The sequence below is a fragment of the Laetiporus sulphureus genome (assembly GCF_001632365.1).
Source record: "Laetiporus sulphureus 93-53 unplaced genomic scaffold LAESUscaffold_8, whole genome shotgun sequence".
NCBI lineage: Eukaryota > Fungi > Basidiomycota > Agaricomycetes > Polyporales > Laetiporaceae > Laetiporus > Laetiporus sulphureus.
This window is the reverse complement of record NW_024468517.1, coordinates 417,645-430,502: the sequence shown is the minus strand read 5'-3', so window position 1 is coordinate 430,502 and position 12,858 is coordinate 417,645. Positions and strand designations below refer to the sequence as shown.

Sequence of the window (12,858 nt, the reverse complement as noted above, 5' to 3'; positions counted from 1 at the left end):
CTCGCCGATGACCGTCTGATCTCCCAGGCATGGTAACCACCAAACAGGAAGCTGTGCAAACAAAACTGCAAAAAAGAAGCTGGAAAGCATTGCGCGTAGCCAGGACGGGGGGAAAAAGATGCGACGAGCGCATGTTGCGCTCGGATATAGTGCCTACTTCACGTGGTCGCTCAGTCTCGTGTTGTGCGCTGCATGTGGCCTGCAGGTGGGAGGAAAGGCAGCCGATTTGGGTGGAACGAAGTCACTTCCAAGACGCTGGTAGTTGCCTTCTCCGTGGACGGCGTTTGGCGCCTCCCGTTGATCGTCCAATTCTGCGGCGCGGCGAGTGCGGCGGCACATGTATCGTCCACGAGCCTCGAGGATACCTGCTTCGAGCTCCTCGCGGAAATGTGATGGCTGTGTCGCCAGACAAAGACAAGGTTACCTTGTTGTCTGTCGAAGAAGCGCGAACGTGAAATTTTTGCTAAAGTCAAGAATAGCGCTGCAGGGACGTCCAGCTCTCAAGTTTCCAGATATAGCAATACCGCCCGTGAGTGGACGGTCGGATGGGACTGAACGCCGAGTTTGACTCTACTTCCGCTCGGTTCCAAGGAAGTCTATGAGGAGCACGCTGATGGATCGGAGACGGCTGCGTCAAATATGATTCAAGCTTTTGCCAGGGCGGATATAGGTCGGAAGCAGCAGGAACACTGAAGCAGGCATGTCGGCGAACACGTACCCGCACCGCACACGACAAACGAATGAAGCGCGCAGACTCAGCTGCAATGCATTTTACAACAATTGTCAACAATTGTGCATGTACACGAAGCATAAAACGAACGACAGAGTCCACATATGCGTCCGGCATATCCCAGCGCAGCCGTGATGCACGCCACCCACCCGTCTGGCAAAAGCAATTTGCAATCAGCATTTAGAAAGCGTCGAGCGTGCCTTCATCTTCTCTCCCGGTGTGCATGTACCGCGTCCGTCACATCGCCCTCCTCCAACTTCGCCAACGTCTCTTCCAGCCTCACCGCCCTCTGCGCGTCCATCCGCTCCTCCCACTCCGGGTCCGTGCTCATATAACTCTTCGGCCTATCCCCCGTAGCGCGACTCGCCTCGCTCTCCCGACTCGCCCTCCTGATATGCGTCCACGACATGACCGAGCCCGCGCTCTCGCGCAGCCTCTGCGCACGCAACCGCTCCGGCCTCGCGCCGGCCAATAGCAGCGTACTCGCGCGCGTATCGCCGTACGCAGGTGGCGGCGGCACCGCAATGATATTATCTTCGACGTCGCCCGTGCTCACGCCGCTCTGTGCCAGCGCAGCCGCATAGGTCGGCAAAGACGGCCGGTTCCAAGGCACGAGCGCCATGCCCGTGTGCGCCGGCGCGCGCCGCTGGCTCGTCGGCAGGATCTCGCCTGGATGCATGTGCGCATAGCGCTCTGCGCGCAGGCGGAACACGGTGCGTTCCAGGATTATGATCTGCACGAGTGTCATGATGGCAAAGGCGACGTAGACGAAGATGAGCGCGGAGCCCATGGCAAGTCCGCCTTGACCTCCCTGGCTGTTCTGTTTATTCATGGAGGATGTGGATGTCGACTGGCTGGACTGCATGCGCTGGATGAGGACGGCCCAGCCGGTTATGGTGCCCGCGAGCACCAGTATCTCAAAGATAAAGACGGCTAATGTGCTGACGCGCAGACCGGCGACGGTCGGGACGCGTTTGCAGTGCTTTGGCACGGAGTGTGGTGTAGAGTTGGAGGTGGCGTTGGGATTGACGTCGCCGCCCGAGGCTGGCGGGTTGGTGGGAGCAGCAGGACCTGGCCCTGCGCTTGTGCTATGACTTGGTATGGGAGGAAGAGGAGTGTCTGCTGGGTGTCTGGCAGGCAATGGACTGGATGATTCCGCATTACTGCGACCCTCACCGAGATCCTGCGTAGCGCCATGCACATCCTCCCGGTATCCGATCTCTCCGCGTTTAGGTGGGAGAGGTCCCGCCTGTGGTTGAACTTGCTGAGGTCCGGCCGTCGCCATGATGTGTGCCTCGTCCAGCGTAGGATAAAGAACACTGTCTGTCCGTGCAGAAAAGAACGTAAAAGGAATCAAGCTTGCGCCTGGCAAAGAAGACAGAACGACATGCAAGGGAGGGGTGAAGTGAAAGACTGGGAGGGAACGCTGATGCGCAGTCGGAGGGAGTGCATTCAAAGGAGTGTTATGTGAGAGATTGGTCGGAATTTGGTGATTCGCCGCATGTCGCGTTCACTATGGCTACGGAGCGCACGTGATCGTCATCTCCGTCGCGACGCGTTCATTGGCTGGCGATGCATCGCAATCGCACATAGCCCACTCACGTTTCTGATTGTGCATCACTGCAGCGGCCAACAGCAGGGAAGACAGATACATACGAAACACACCAGCTGACTGGCTCTCAGAGATCAATATTCGTCTCCTCTCGCGGCACGATGGGTCCCAGGTCGACCACCGTGTAGAATGCAAAGTTCTTCAGCTCGGGTTGCTTTGGGCGTGATGGCGTCCCAACTTGGGTCTCTTCGGCCGGCTCGGGGTCGTCTGAGCGATACGTAAAGGATACGAGCATGTTGAACTATCCTGCGGTTGAGCTGCCAGCTCCACACACTAACGCAATACATACCTTGACATTTCCCCGCGCCTCCTTCGTGAGGATGACCTCGCCGCCCACTACTGTCACATTGGCTCGCTTCTCCAGTATCCCGACCGTCCGCGAGCCCCGTCCGTCTCTCTGGGCCCGGCCGTCCACGTCCTCCTCCTCCAACCCGAACATGTCTTCTTCCTCATCGTCCTCGTACTCCCATGCTTCCGCGAACGCACCGATGGGAAAGGCCGTACTTGGTAGATTGACTTGAAATGCAGGTCGGCGCGGCTTGTCTCCTGTCTCCGTCGCACCCTCCGCGTTCGCTGCAGAGATGAGTTGAGCTTTCTTGAGGCGCACCTGGATGGGATCGTACAAGGGGTTGGTGAACGCAAGATGGAACGGATACGTCTTGCCCGCCAGCAAAGCGCCTGCCGTGGAACCTTGCACGTCGCCAATCGCCGCAGATGCAGACTTGTTGAGAGCCGACGAGCGTTTCATCATCTCTATCGCAGCTTGTGCGTGAGGCAGGGTGGCTGTGATCGCGGGAAGATAATTCCCAGCAACAAGCTTGATCTTGTAACGCACCGACTGTGCCTTCTGCTCTGGCTTGATGAGAATGTGCCGACAGCTGGGACAGCGCTTTGACTTCTTCGATTGTAGCGGTATCCGCATAGGCTTGAGCTCACTGTAGACACCGTCAACAGATCATTGAAGATCTCAAATGCCAGTCTCACCTCGTTTGCAGTGGATTTACCCAACTGTTCAACCATCGTTGCTCGAGGCTCGCCACTTCCGACACCGTCTCCAGATGCCGCATATATTCCACATCGGCCTCTCCTCCTCCCAAACCCAGCCCTATAGCCGAGCCCGCCTCCATACGCGCCCTGTAATCGGATATCTCCTGCTTCTGGCTGCTCTTGTAGGCCGTCAAGCGAGTGCGCGACAATGGGTTGTACTTCGCCACGCCGGGGATGTCGCGCGCGAGTGCAGACGAAGCAGCGGCTGTGATGGGGTTAGTGTGAAGGTGATGTGAGGAGACGTTCGGCAGGCCGGAAGAGGGAGATGCACGTAGGTAGGGCTCAAAGTGTTCCTTCAGGCGCTCGAACTCGAGCGACTCGGGGGCGGAGTCTTCGTACCTTTGCAGCTGAGCTGGATGTGATGTGAGATGAGGAAGAACATACAGTCGGACGCACGAAGATATACATACCTGCCAGACCGGTCGGCTTCTCGAAAGTGATGTCAATCTCTGCCGAGTCCCATCTGCAGTGGTTGCAGTAGAGAAAGAATGGGGGCTCTCCTAAAGAACTGGACACGATCGTCGATAATCGCATTTCGCTGCCCTCTGACGGATCAGAAGGCACAACAGTGAGGGTGTTTCGGCATATGGGGCACATGAAGCAGTTCCGGGCACACCTATCATGCATGTCAACAAATAATGCGGTTCACCTGCTCGCGTACTCGCCTGTTCTTCTCCGCGCGCACGCTCGCACTGGGCACCTCGAACAGACAGTTTGGGCAGTAATACCCACTGACTTCCATCATGACACAACGGTTACACCGCACAGCGTCGCATTCCTCGCAGAAGAAGAGATTGTGCAGGGGATGAAAACTGTATGCAGATGAGGGCAGATGAGGTGGCGGAGGATGGGGTGTCTCCGCCAGGCAGGGGCAGTAGTATTCGACACTTGAAGCCATCAGCAGGTTCTTGGCTACAGGTGAAAGCTGGCAAGAACGACAGCAGTTGTACGCTTGCTCGCAACGCGACAGATAGATAAGATGAGAGCAAGAGCGTCGGCAGAATGCACGCAAGAAGGATGAACGAGCTCCTCGTCGCGGCACACGTGATCAACGCGTCCCATCACTCCGCGCCACTTCCACCGCCACTTTAAGCATTTCGAACATGACGAGAAGATTGGCATTAATGACGGATGAACCGACAAGTGGAAGACCAAGGCACATATAGAGGAATCTCAAAATCTAAATGCAGGATGCTTGAGGTACGGACCCCTCCTCGAGATCGCCGTTCTTCATCCTCTCATCATTTATACGTTGAGTTGCCACAAGTACACAGTAGGTGGGTGTGGAATGAAAATGCAACAGTACATTGGTAGCAAGAGGTCTAGAGCAATCAACTGTACGTATGATCCATACAAGCGAACGGTAGAGCTCATCGATACTCTAGTGGCACGAACTTCTATTACGTTCCTCATTTCTAAGACTCCCAGAGGTGGCAAGCACCTACGCGCGAGACGCTACGACCGCTCATACCACGCCTCGCTGGTATAGTCCTTCTTTGGGCCGCTCACCTCATAGCCAACCCCAAACTCCACCAGCTCATCTCCCTTGAAGCAGAATCGGTAAAAAGGCTTGTACAGATCCCTAACACAGAGATGCTCGCTGCCCCTGGCCGCACAGCTCCCCGCGTCCCGATGGTCCGCAAACCACGTCGATGCCCGTGCTCGCACGTCGGAGGAGGTCTCCGAGTCCAAGAGGATATCGTGGAACCAATCGTCCACGTCGCCCGCATCAGGAAGCGCAGCAGAGGCTCCTGGCTTCACGCGCCAGACCGAAATCCGCGTCGATGCCGGATGGTACCGATACACGTATTTCATCTGCGCAGGGAACGAGGTACCCGTTGCGGTGGTGAACGTGCCATGCTCGCGATACAGGTACTCTTGCATACCCTCCTCCGGCTTGTCTGCAGTTGGAGCGCGGAGGAAGAAGGTCGCAGTGCCCTCGAACCGTCCATCGATGCCCTTTGATTTTCGGCCGTGATGTATCTTTCGGCGAACATGCCAATCTCCCACTAAGGAGCGGAACAGGGTGCCCGGATCCCTGTGTGCGTGGGAGGTGTGGGTGTTGCTTGCAGAGCGATCGCTCTGCAGGGGAGAGATGACCGACGAGAATGCCTGGCGAGCGTGCGAGGGGCTGCGCAACGATGTTTGTGCTTCCGTCATGGTGAGCAGTCTATAAGAAGCTTGTCGACACCTGTTCGACAATTGCAGTCTCAACGCCAGATCGTGCAGGTAGATGGAGTCGATGTCGGCGGCGGCAGTGATGGCTACCCCGCGATGAAGTAAGGGTGCTGAGCCAACACGTCGGTCTGTTTAGCGCTGAGCCTGAGACGTTGCAACGGCGCCACCGCCACAGTTCCAGTCACACCTCCAGGATGCTGCTCTTTTTAGCTCTCAATATCCAAGCCCATCCGATGGAGTCTTATAGTATTGTAGCTGCTATATGGTGCATAAGAGTGTACATACTCCGAAATATACAGTCTCGTAACCTCCGTGACGCCAGCTAACTTGATGCATGACCGTCCATGCACTACTGCATGACCGTCCATGCACTACTGCATGACCCTTGAAAATTTGAAAGCTTGAGCTTGAGTGCTTGAGCTTGCTATCGCAGAGCCGAAGATAGATGGGTTTAAGCTTGAAGGCAAGAAGTAGGGCCTTTGTGAGAGTGGAGACCTACATACCTAGATACGAGTCACAGGTCTCTCAATCCGACATCGCAGAGCAAGGCATATATGCATGTGGATCATTCATGATCACGTTCAATATACAAAGAACGGCATTATACTAGGTACGCTCTAAGCTGCAACGAGCAGTCAGATCTCATCATCACTCTACGGAGAAAACGACGACATACTCTCACAGATACACATGGTCAAGCAGCGAACGGGGTACGTACAGTAAAAGCAACTTCAAGCGTAGAGCAAGGGCGCAGTAAGTGGTGGTGGAGAATGGATGGGTCATCGTGATCTGTCTATATAACACTAGCATCTATATCCATGTCCGTGATCATCATCAGGCGTGGAGGTCAAGAACTGGACGAATGAATGTGGGAGAGGGGGTGGGATTCTACGGGGTATCGAGAAACTCGTATCGTCGAAAATACACTTGACGCAGGGGCGATCGTCATCGTCGTGTCGTGCAACCGGAAGTTACGTAGCAGGCAGGCGAATGTAGACATTAGAAGAGGAACGAAGGAACGAGCGACGACGCTAACGCACACGCGCCGACATTCAGCCGACGACGGCCCGCGACTCGCTACGACCCATACTCGCGCTCGCGCTCGCAGATGTGGAGTCCAGTCGCGGCCGCAAACTCGCTGAACCCAGGCAACTCCACCCGTTCCGCCTCGCCCTCCTCCTGAGTCTGCGCGCTCAGCGTCGCCGAGCGATGCGACGGCGACGAGGGCGACGACGGCAGCTTCAACGGCGGCAACTTGATCGGCGGCGAGCACGCCCGCGACACAGGCATCGACGACGCGCCTATGCTCGGGAAGTCCGGCGGCGGCGGCATCTCCACCTGCGCGGGCCCCGCGCGCCGCGAAGCCGGAGGCGCGTGAATGGGCGTCATCCCAAACGCGACGCGGACCGAGTGCGCGAGGTGGTGGTGGTGAGGGTGATTACGCATTCCGACAGGCGACGGCGCGCGCGAGCTCGACGCGCTACTCGGCCCATGCGACGCAAGCGAGAACGTGTGGCTGCGCGGGCTGCTCCCGCCGCTGCTCGGTCCGCTCGACAGTTGGGGCGTTTGCACCGGCCCAAGCACCGCTGTGCGCTCGTGGGTGTACGGGATGTGGAACCCGCCCATGTGCCCCGCGTAGCTGAGCGCGGGCGGCTGCCCGAACGATCCGTACGACACAAGGTCGCCCGTGCTACCCCTCTTCGCCATGCGCCCGCTGAGCACGCTGCTGCTTGGCGGGCTGCCCGCAACGCTCGCAGCCTTGCGCGCACGCGGGTCAAACGCGTGACCGTAGTCGTCGGCGGTCTCTTCGATTGTGGGCGGCGGGAGGCGGAAGGGCGACGGCGCGCGCGACGGGGTGCCGGAGTGGATGTTGAGCGTGCGCAAGCCGCCGAGGAACGGGCTTGTCGATGGCGTGACGTATTGCGACTGCAGCGAGTGCTCTTGGCCCGCGTTGGGATAATGCGGCACTGCAGCCTGAACTCCCTGCATGGGGGAGTGAGTCGGCTGAATCGAGTCGGAATCGGAGCTGATAGGTGACGGCGACTCGTCCTGCCCGACATGGAAGCGCTGGCGGTGCGGGGCGTTCGCCGCGTGGTACGGGTGCGTCCACTGTGCGTGGGCGTGGGCGTGCGTGTGGGCGTGTGCATGTGCGTGAGCCCGTACGTGCGTGTACGGCCCATCAACGACGTGTCCTGATGTGTGCGGGTGCGTGGGGAACAGCTCCCTCCGCCCGTTCATGCTCAGCCTCCTCCCCTGCTTGATGGTGATGTGATCGTCCTCCACCGGGCGCTCCCTCTCTCGCGAGGTGCCAAAGTATCCGCTTTCTTCCGCAGCAAGCGGCTGTGCGCCATAGAACGGCGTCATCAGCGGGGTCGATGCAGCACTCTTACTCAGCCTGCCATGGAAGGCGAGGACTTCCGCGTGGCGCGCCTCGTATTCGGCCCTCCGCAGTGCCTCCGAGTGACGGAGCTCATACTCGGCGCGGCGCATCGCCTCTGAGCGCTCGAGCGCATACAGCTCCTCCATCGCGACGCTCGATAACGCAGAGAACGCGTGCGGATTGGGGTTCGCGGCGGGCGCGGGGAACGATGAATCAACAGGGTGCGGGGGTGGCGGTGGTCTGCGGGGATGGTATGCGGGGTGTTCATAAGCGACTGAGGGGTCAGTGGGGTAGAGCGCCGTGGGGCGTGCGTACGACTCGCCCTGAAGCACGGAAGCTGTCAGTACGCTGCTTCCTGAAGGTGCTAGCTGCCATGCGCTGACGAGTGCGCGTGGCGGGCTCCGACAAAAATCCGAACTCACCTCGTCGTCGCTGTTCGCCCTGCTGCGCGCCTTCTTCTGCGCACGGCCCCGCTCTGCAACCGGCTCTGGCTCTCCTCTTCTGAGCGTGTCCGCAGCAATGCTTTCGTCCACGTCATACTCGGCCTTCTTGCCCTTCCCTCGGGGCCCGCTTCCGCTGGCGCCGGCGTCCTGGGATGAGTGGTGTCCGTGTCCGTGGTTGTGGTTGCTGTGTATTCTTGAGTGGCGCGTCAGCTCGTCCGAGCGCGAGAACCGCTTCTCGCAGCCAGGGAACGAGCATTCGAATGGCTTTTCGCCGGTGTGCGTCCTAATGTGGCGCGTCTGTGTGGACGATTCAGGTCAGATCAGGGTGTCAAGCGGATGCGCGAAGAGACGGATGCGAAAGGTACGTGTGGGCAGGAGAGGGGACAGGGGCAGAGGGTTGGATACTCACCTGGTGCTCTAAGCGGCTGAAGGCACGACCACATAATGGGTAAGGGCACTTGTATGGTCGTGCAATAACCTTCTCCTGTGGCGGAGGAGGGGGTGGTGGGGGTGGTGGGACAACAGCGTCCATGTCGAGGTCTGGGGTGGTGGAAACGGTATGTGTGGTATATAAGGCACAGAGCGATGGAGATCAGGAGCGAGACGGGACACCACAAACACAAATGGGTATTAGTATCACTAAATGATGTATCATGAAAGGTGACACGCACGTTTAGAAGGAGAAGCCAATTGGAAGGGTCTGCGATGGCGGCGGATATGGCTGTCGACAATGCCGGGGGTGGAGCACGTTATATACGAAAACCGAGGATGTGGAAGCTATGCACGCAGAGGCTGCTAGCCCTAGACGGGACGGTGTGAGAGAAGAGCGAAGGGTTCGTGATGGAGAAGTCCAAGAAGCAGGAGCAGCTGGGTCGTGGGGAAGCGTCAGGTGGGGAAGACACCGTGAGATAAACTGCGCGGCGGGGTAATAAGGAGGAGCGGGAAAAATGTCGAGTGTGGCCTAGGTGCAAAGCGTGGGTGGTGAGATGGTAGAGTTACTTAGGCGGCAGGCGGGCGGGAACCGGCAGCGTTGTTGTAAGCAAATCCAAATCTGAAAATCGCAGCACGGGAATCTCGAAGGCTATCCCCGCAGCGCGACCCCGCTTGGAGATGAGCCTGGAGATGATCTGCCCGGGGGCGTTGACGCTGTCGTCCCCAAGCGCTGTCAATCAGGAGCGCGGGTGCTGCTGGCTGGTTCTTCCGAGCACGCTCTCCCCGTCGAGCACAGAGATGCGCGGGTGGGACGAGAGAGGGAGGAGGATGGGAGATGTGTTTCGCCATTTCTCGTGCACCTCCCGCCCGATTGTGAATCGGCCCGCCCCTCTCCCGGTGCGCGCAGCTGACGTAAGCGACCCTGTTCCGTCTCTTCCCTCCGAAATCCGTCCGCGCTCTCTTCCGAATCAACGCAGTCCCTCCTGCTCGCTCCCCGACGTCTCCAGGCCCTCTGCGATCCCATCGATGAGCTAGCGAGACACGCTTTCTCGCGCATTCAAGTCACCGCCACCTTCCTCCGATGATTCATACACTATACTTATCTGCGACACCTCCGTGATCGCGCGACATACACCGCTATCGTATCGCCAGTCCAGAGTGGGCGGCGGTCGCTCGAGGCCCCTCCTAATCACGCAAAAATCACAGGTTTCGTCACTCCGCTGGAGAATCCCCGTGGGGACCGCCGTCGCATAACAAGAGATTCCTGCATCCAGCCGTGACCACCTCGTTGCGTGCGGACGCCGTCGTCCTCGCTGCTAATCCATATCCGCCTGTCTGGACGCTCCTGGACCAGTGCTCGCCACTACCCACCCTGCGCCGTGGGCACGCTGTCGCTCGCTCGAAGACGTACGATGATGCGTGCACCTCGGAATGGAGATGAGGTGGGGATCGAAGCTGCAGCTGCGTTCTTGTTCTCCTTGCGACTCTAGGGTCCTTACGTCGATGCACAGCGAGCGCATACATAGTCTTTGTGGCAGCATTCCCCACCTCACAGTTTCAGGAGCATACACGCTCGTTCACGTCATATCTGTGGCTGCGTGCTGCTTCGTGGACGCGTGTTGATTGCACGGTGCTCGCTACCGCCTCCTTGGCTACCACCGTCGCCCCAAACACCCAAAAACAGCTATGGACCCTCCTTCGCCGTCGGTCCGTCGCCGCGGTTGTGGGCTTCGCGCTCATGTGGAATCTTCCACTCTCGATTTGCAAGCAGCAATGGTCCCGCAGCCCGGGGGGTCCCGCACATCTAATTTCATCCCTGCAACTCTAGGCGGCGATCTGGACGCGCGAAGCACGCTGAAGCCGCCATCCCCTATCACACAAGATAGCGCGTTCTTCACGCTTCATACGTTGGTGCCCGTTCGTGCTGACAATGTGCTTCGCGCTCTACGCGTCCCTGCCCAAGCTTCGCCCGACCAAGCTGCATGACGTCGTGTCTCGTCCAGAACGGCCTCGCTGTGGCGATCTCCCCATCGTCATCCGCTGCGTTATGCAATACTCGGCGCCCCGTCTTCCCAGGATCTGTACGTCGTTGGGTGCGAGAGTGACTCGTAACTGTTCAACGGGCGGCACACCGCCCTCGAAGCTGTCGTCATAGCACAACCGCGCGGATGAGTGTACGTACATAGTCGCTACGCTCTTCGATCGCACCGCCAAGTTTTCGCCTAGCCCATCGCGGTCATTGCCCCATATGTCTATCCGCCGGCTGCGCTATTCCGCTATCGATATCCCTTCCATAACGTCGCGTTTCCTCGCGGTGGTGCCCGTGATTTCCCAAGTTGCATTCTGATCAAGCGCGTGCTATCTCCGAGATCACCTATTCGTTTCCGTATATGGGTAAACGCCCCTGATTGTGTGGACGCACGAAGGGAAGATCGCCGCCACTAGATGCGGATGGCAACTCCCGGAGCGCGCGGGGATCAACGTGGCGTAAGGTGGCTGACTCGCTGGCGCTCGCGTCCCTGGAAAAGGGAGGGCCACACCGCCCTGGTGAAGACGCATACTCGTGTTCAGCTGGACGACGCAGATCATCCTGGCTCAGCAGGTGCTTAAGGCACTGCAGCCGAGCATCCCCCAGAGCTGAACATCTAAATGTCCCGGACTCGCTATTTTTAGCGTTTTCTATCGTGCTGGCTGTTCTGTACCCCGCCCTCCCCGCTTCCCCAGGGGCAATGCGGGAGAAGCGGGGCGAGAGGTGGAGGTGGCGACCAGGAACGGCTGGAGGGCGGCTGCTCGCTGCTCGCTCTGACGATGCCACGTATGTATGTGTGCGCTCTCAAGCGTGAGGTAGCTCTGGACCTGTGCGCACGGCTAGCCCGGGCTGCCATGCGGCGCGTGCTGTTTGCTGTGTTGCTGACAATCTCTCGCAGCAGGCAAGAAGGTTAAAGCGCGGAGCATCGTTGGCGTTATTTTGAATGAACCTTGTACATCGCTGGAGCTCGGCTGGCCTCTTGGACCCTCAGCGTTGCTCGGCAGCAAACCCCCAACCGATGGGCGTGCCATGCAAGCAGGAACGGGGACCTCTCTCTGCATTGACAGAAGCGCACCAATGTAGGGTCCCCCCACCTGATTGTCTCTGCTTCCATGCCAGCTCCAGGAGCACGTCGCTGTTCTCCGCTTGCTTGCGGATCTTTCCAGCGTCCAGGAGGCTGTTCGCTTGGCGCACTCTCTGTCCGAGTCTGTCGCTTGGCGAGTTTGCATATGAATACGCGATGGATAGGCTGACGGCGGGTCCCCGCAGATCCGAGCGCTCCTCGCGGCTGATTCACGGGGCGCTCGTATCCAATGGCGTGTTTGGATATTGTCTTGCTCGGTCTTGCGGACAATGGGCTAGAGCTGCTTTATCTCCTTCTGCCGTGGTTCTTCTGTATACGACGCTCTTCGTCCTCGAAGCTTACTTCAATCCTGGTCTCGACTCAGCTCATAGTCAATCGGGTGTGCCTCGTTTCCTCGTAAATGCTCTTGCTTTGTTCACCTGCGCACATTGCTCTACGTCATAGAGTCATCTAGGTCAAAGAATCCCTGGTTTCCATATCGCAGACTGTATCAGAGCTCTCTTGCGCTATACTACTCTGGACGCCGTCCGAATGCTTCCATCCTCCGATGTCGGAAATGATTATGCCACTAATACGCTCTCGCTTCTCGATTTCCACCACGGGTCAAATTCGTCAACACGACCTTCTATACCAGCGCTGCTCACAAGCCCCGCCGCAGGACGATCCTCTCCCACGGCCTCTCTCCGCGGTTCACCCTTGTGCGACTTCTCTTCCAACTTTGTCCTACTCGCCGCTGGGCCCCAAACGTCAAACGTCAACAGAACGAGCCTAAATCTACCGCTGGCCTCGCCCGGAGTTGCCCGCATGGGACTAGCGCGCTGCTTCTGTGCTCGCAGTGAATTCGCCGATCGGACTATAAGGAGAAGGCGAGGGAGTCTTTACGCGTACGGTCCGGCGGTTCGTACGTGGATTAGATCATGTGC

General features: G+C 58.5%; 5 protein-coding genes across 5 annotated transcripts; 1 reads left to right on the top strand and 4 right to left on the bottom strand.

Moving 5' to 3' along the window:
* Window positions 1-153: 153 nt before the first annotated feature.
* Window positions 154-2,015, bottom strand: LAESUDRAFT_756867 (uncharacterized protein; the record flags this gene model as incomplete). The annotated part of the gene is made up of 3 exons (XM_040912224.1): window positions 154-396; window positions 821-883; window positions 960-2,015. 3 exons carry the CDS (start codon window positions 2,013-2,015, stop codon window positions 154-156), a joined length of 1,362 nt encoding a protein of 453 aa, XP_040766965.1.
* Window positions 2,016-2,409: 394 nt separating this feature from the next.
* Window positions 2,410-4,287, bottom strand: LAESUDRAFT_735503 (dynactin p62; the record flags this gene model as incomplete). The annotated part of the gene is made up of 5 exons (XM_040910593.1): window positions 2,410-2,583; window positions 2,632-3,277; window positions 3,327-3,741; window positions 3,800-4,005; window positions 4,055-4,287. The coding sequence occupies 5 exons, from the start codon at window positions 4,285-4,287 to the stop codon at window positions 2,410-2,412; spliced, it is 1,674 nt and encodes a 557-aa protein (XP_040766964.1).
* Window positions 4,288-4,515: 228 nt separating this feature from the next.
* LAESUDRAFT_810851 (uncharacterized protein) lies at window positions 4,516-5,687 on the bottom strand. The gene has a single exon (XM_040914260.1). The coding sequence runs from the start codon at window positions 5,547-5,549 to the stop codon at window positions 4,845-4,847; it is 705 nt and encodes a 234-aa protein (XP_040766963.1). The 5' UTR covers window positions 5,550-5,687; the 3' UTR covers window positions 4,516-4,844.
* Window positions 5,688-6,644: 957 nt separating this feature from the next.
* Window positions 6,645-8,922, bottom strand: LAESUDRAFT_735502 (uncharacterized protein; the record flags this gene model as incomplete). The annotated part of the gene is made up of 4 exons (XM_040910592.1): window positions 6,645-8,270; window positions 8,370-8,448; window positions 8,488-8,687; window positions 8,800-8,922. 4 exons carry the CDS (start codon window positions 8,920-8,922, stop codon window positions 6,645-6,647), a joined length of 2,028 nt encoding a protein of 675 aa, XP_040766962.1.
* Window positions 8,923-11,602: 2,680 nt separating this feature from the next.
* LAESUDRAFT_543559 (uncharacterized protein) lies at window positions 11,603-12,437 on the top strand. Its single transcript, XM_040902875.1, has one exon. The coding sequence runs from the start codon at window positions 11,795-11,797 to the stop codon at window positions 12,377-12,379; it is 585 nt and encodes a 194-aa protein (XP_040766961.1). The 5' UTR covers window positions 11,603-11,794; the 3' UTR covers window positions 12,380-12,437.
* The last annotated feature ends 421 nt before the right edge of the window (window positions 12,438-12,858 follow it).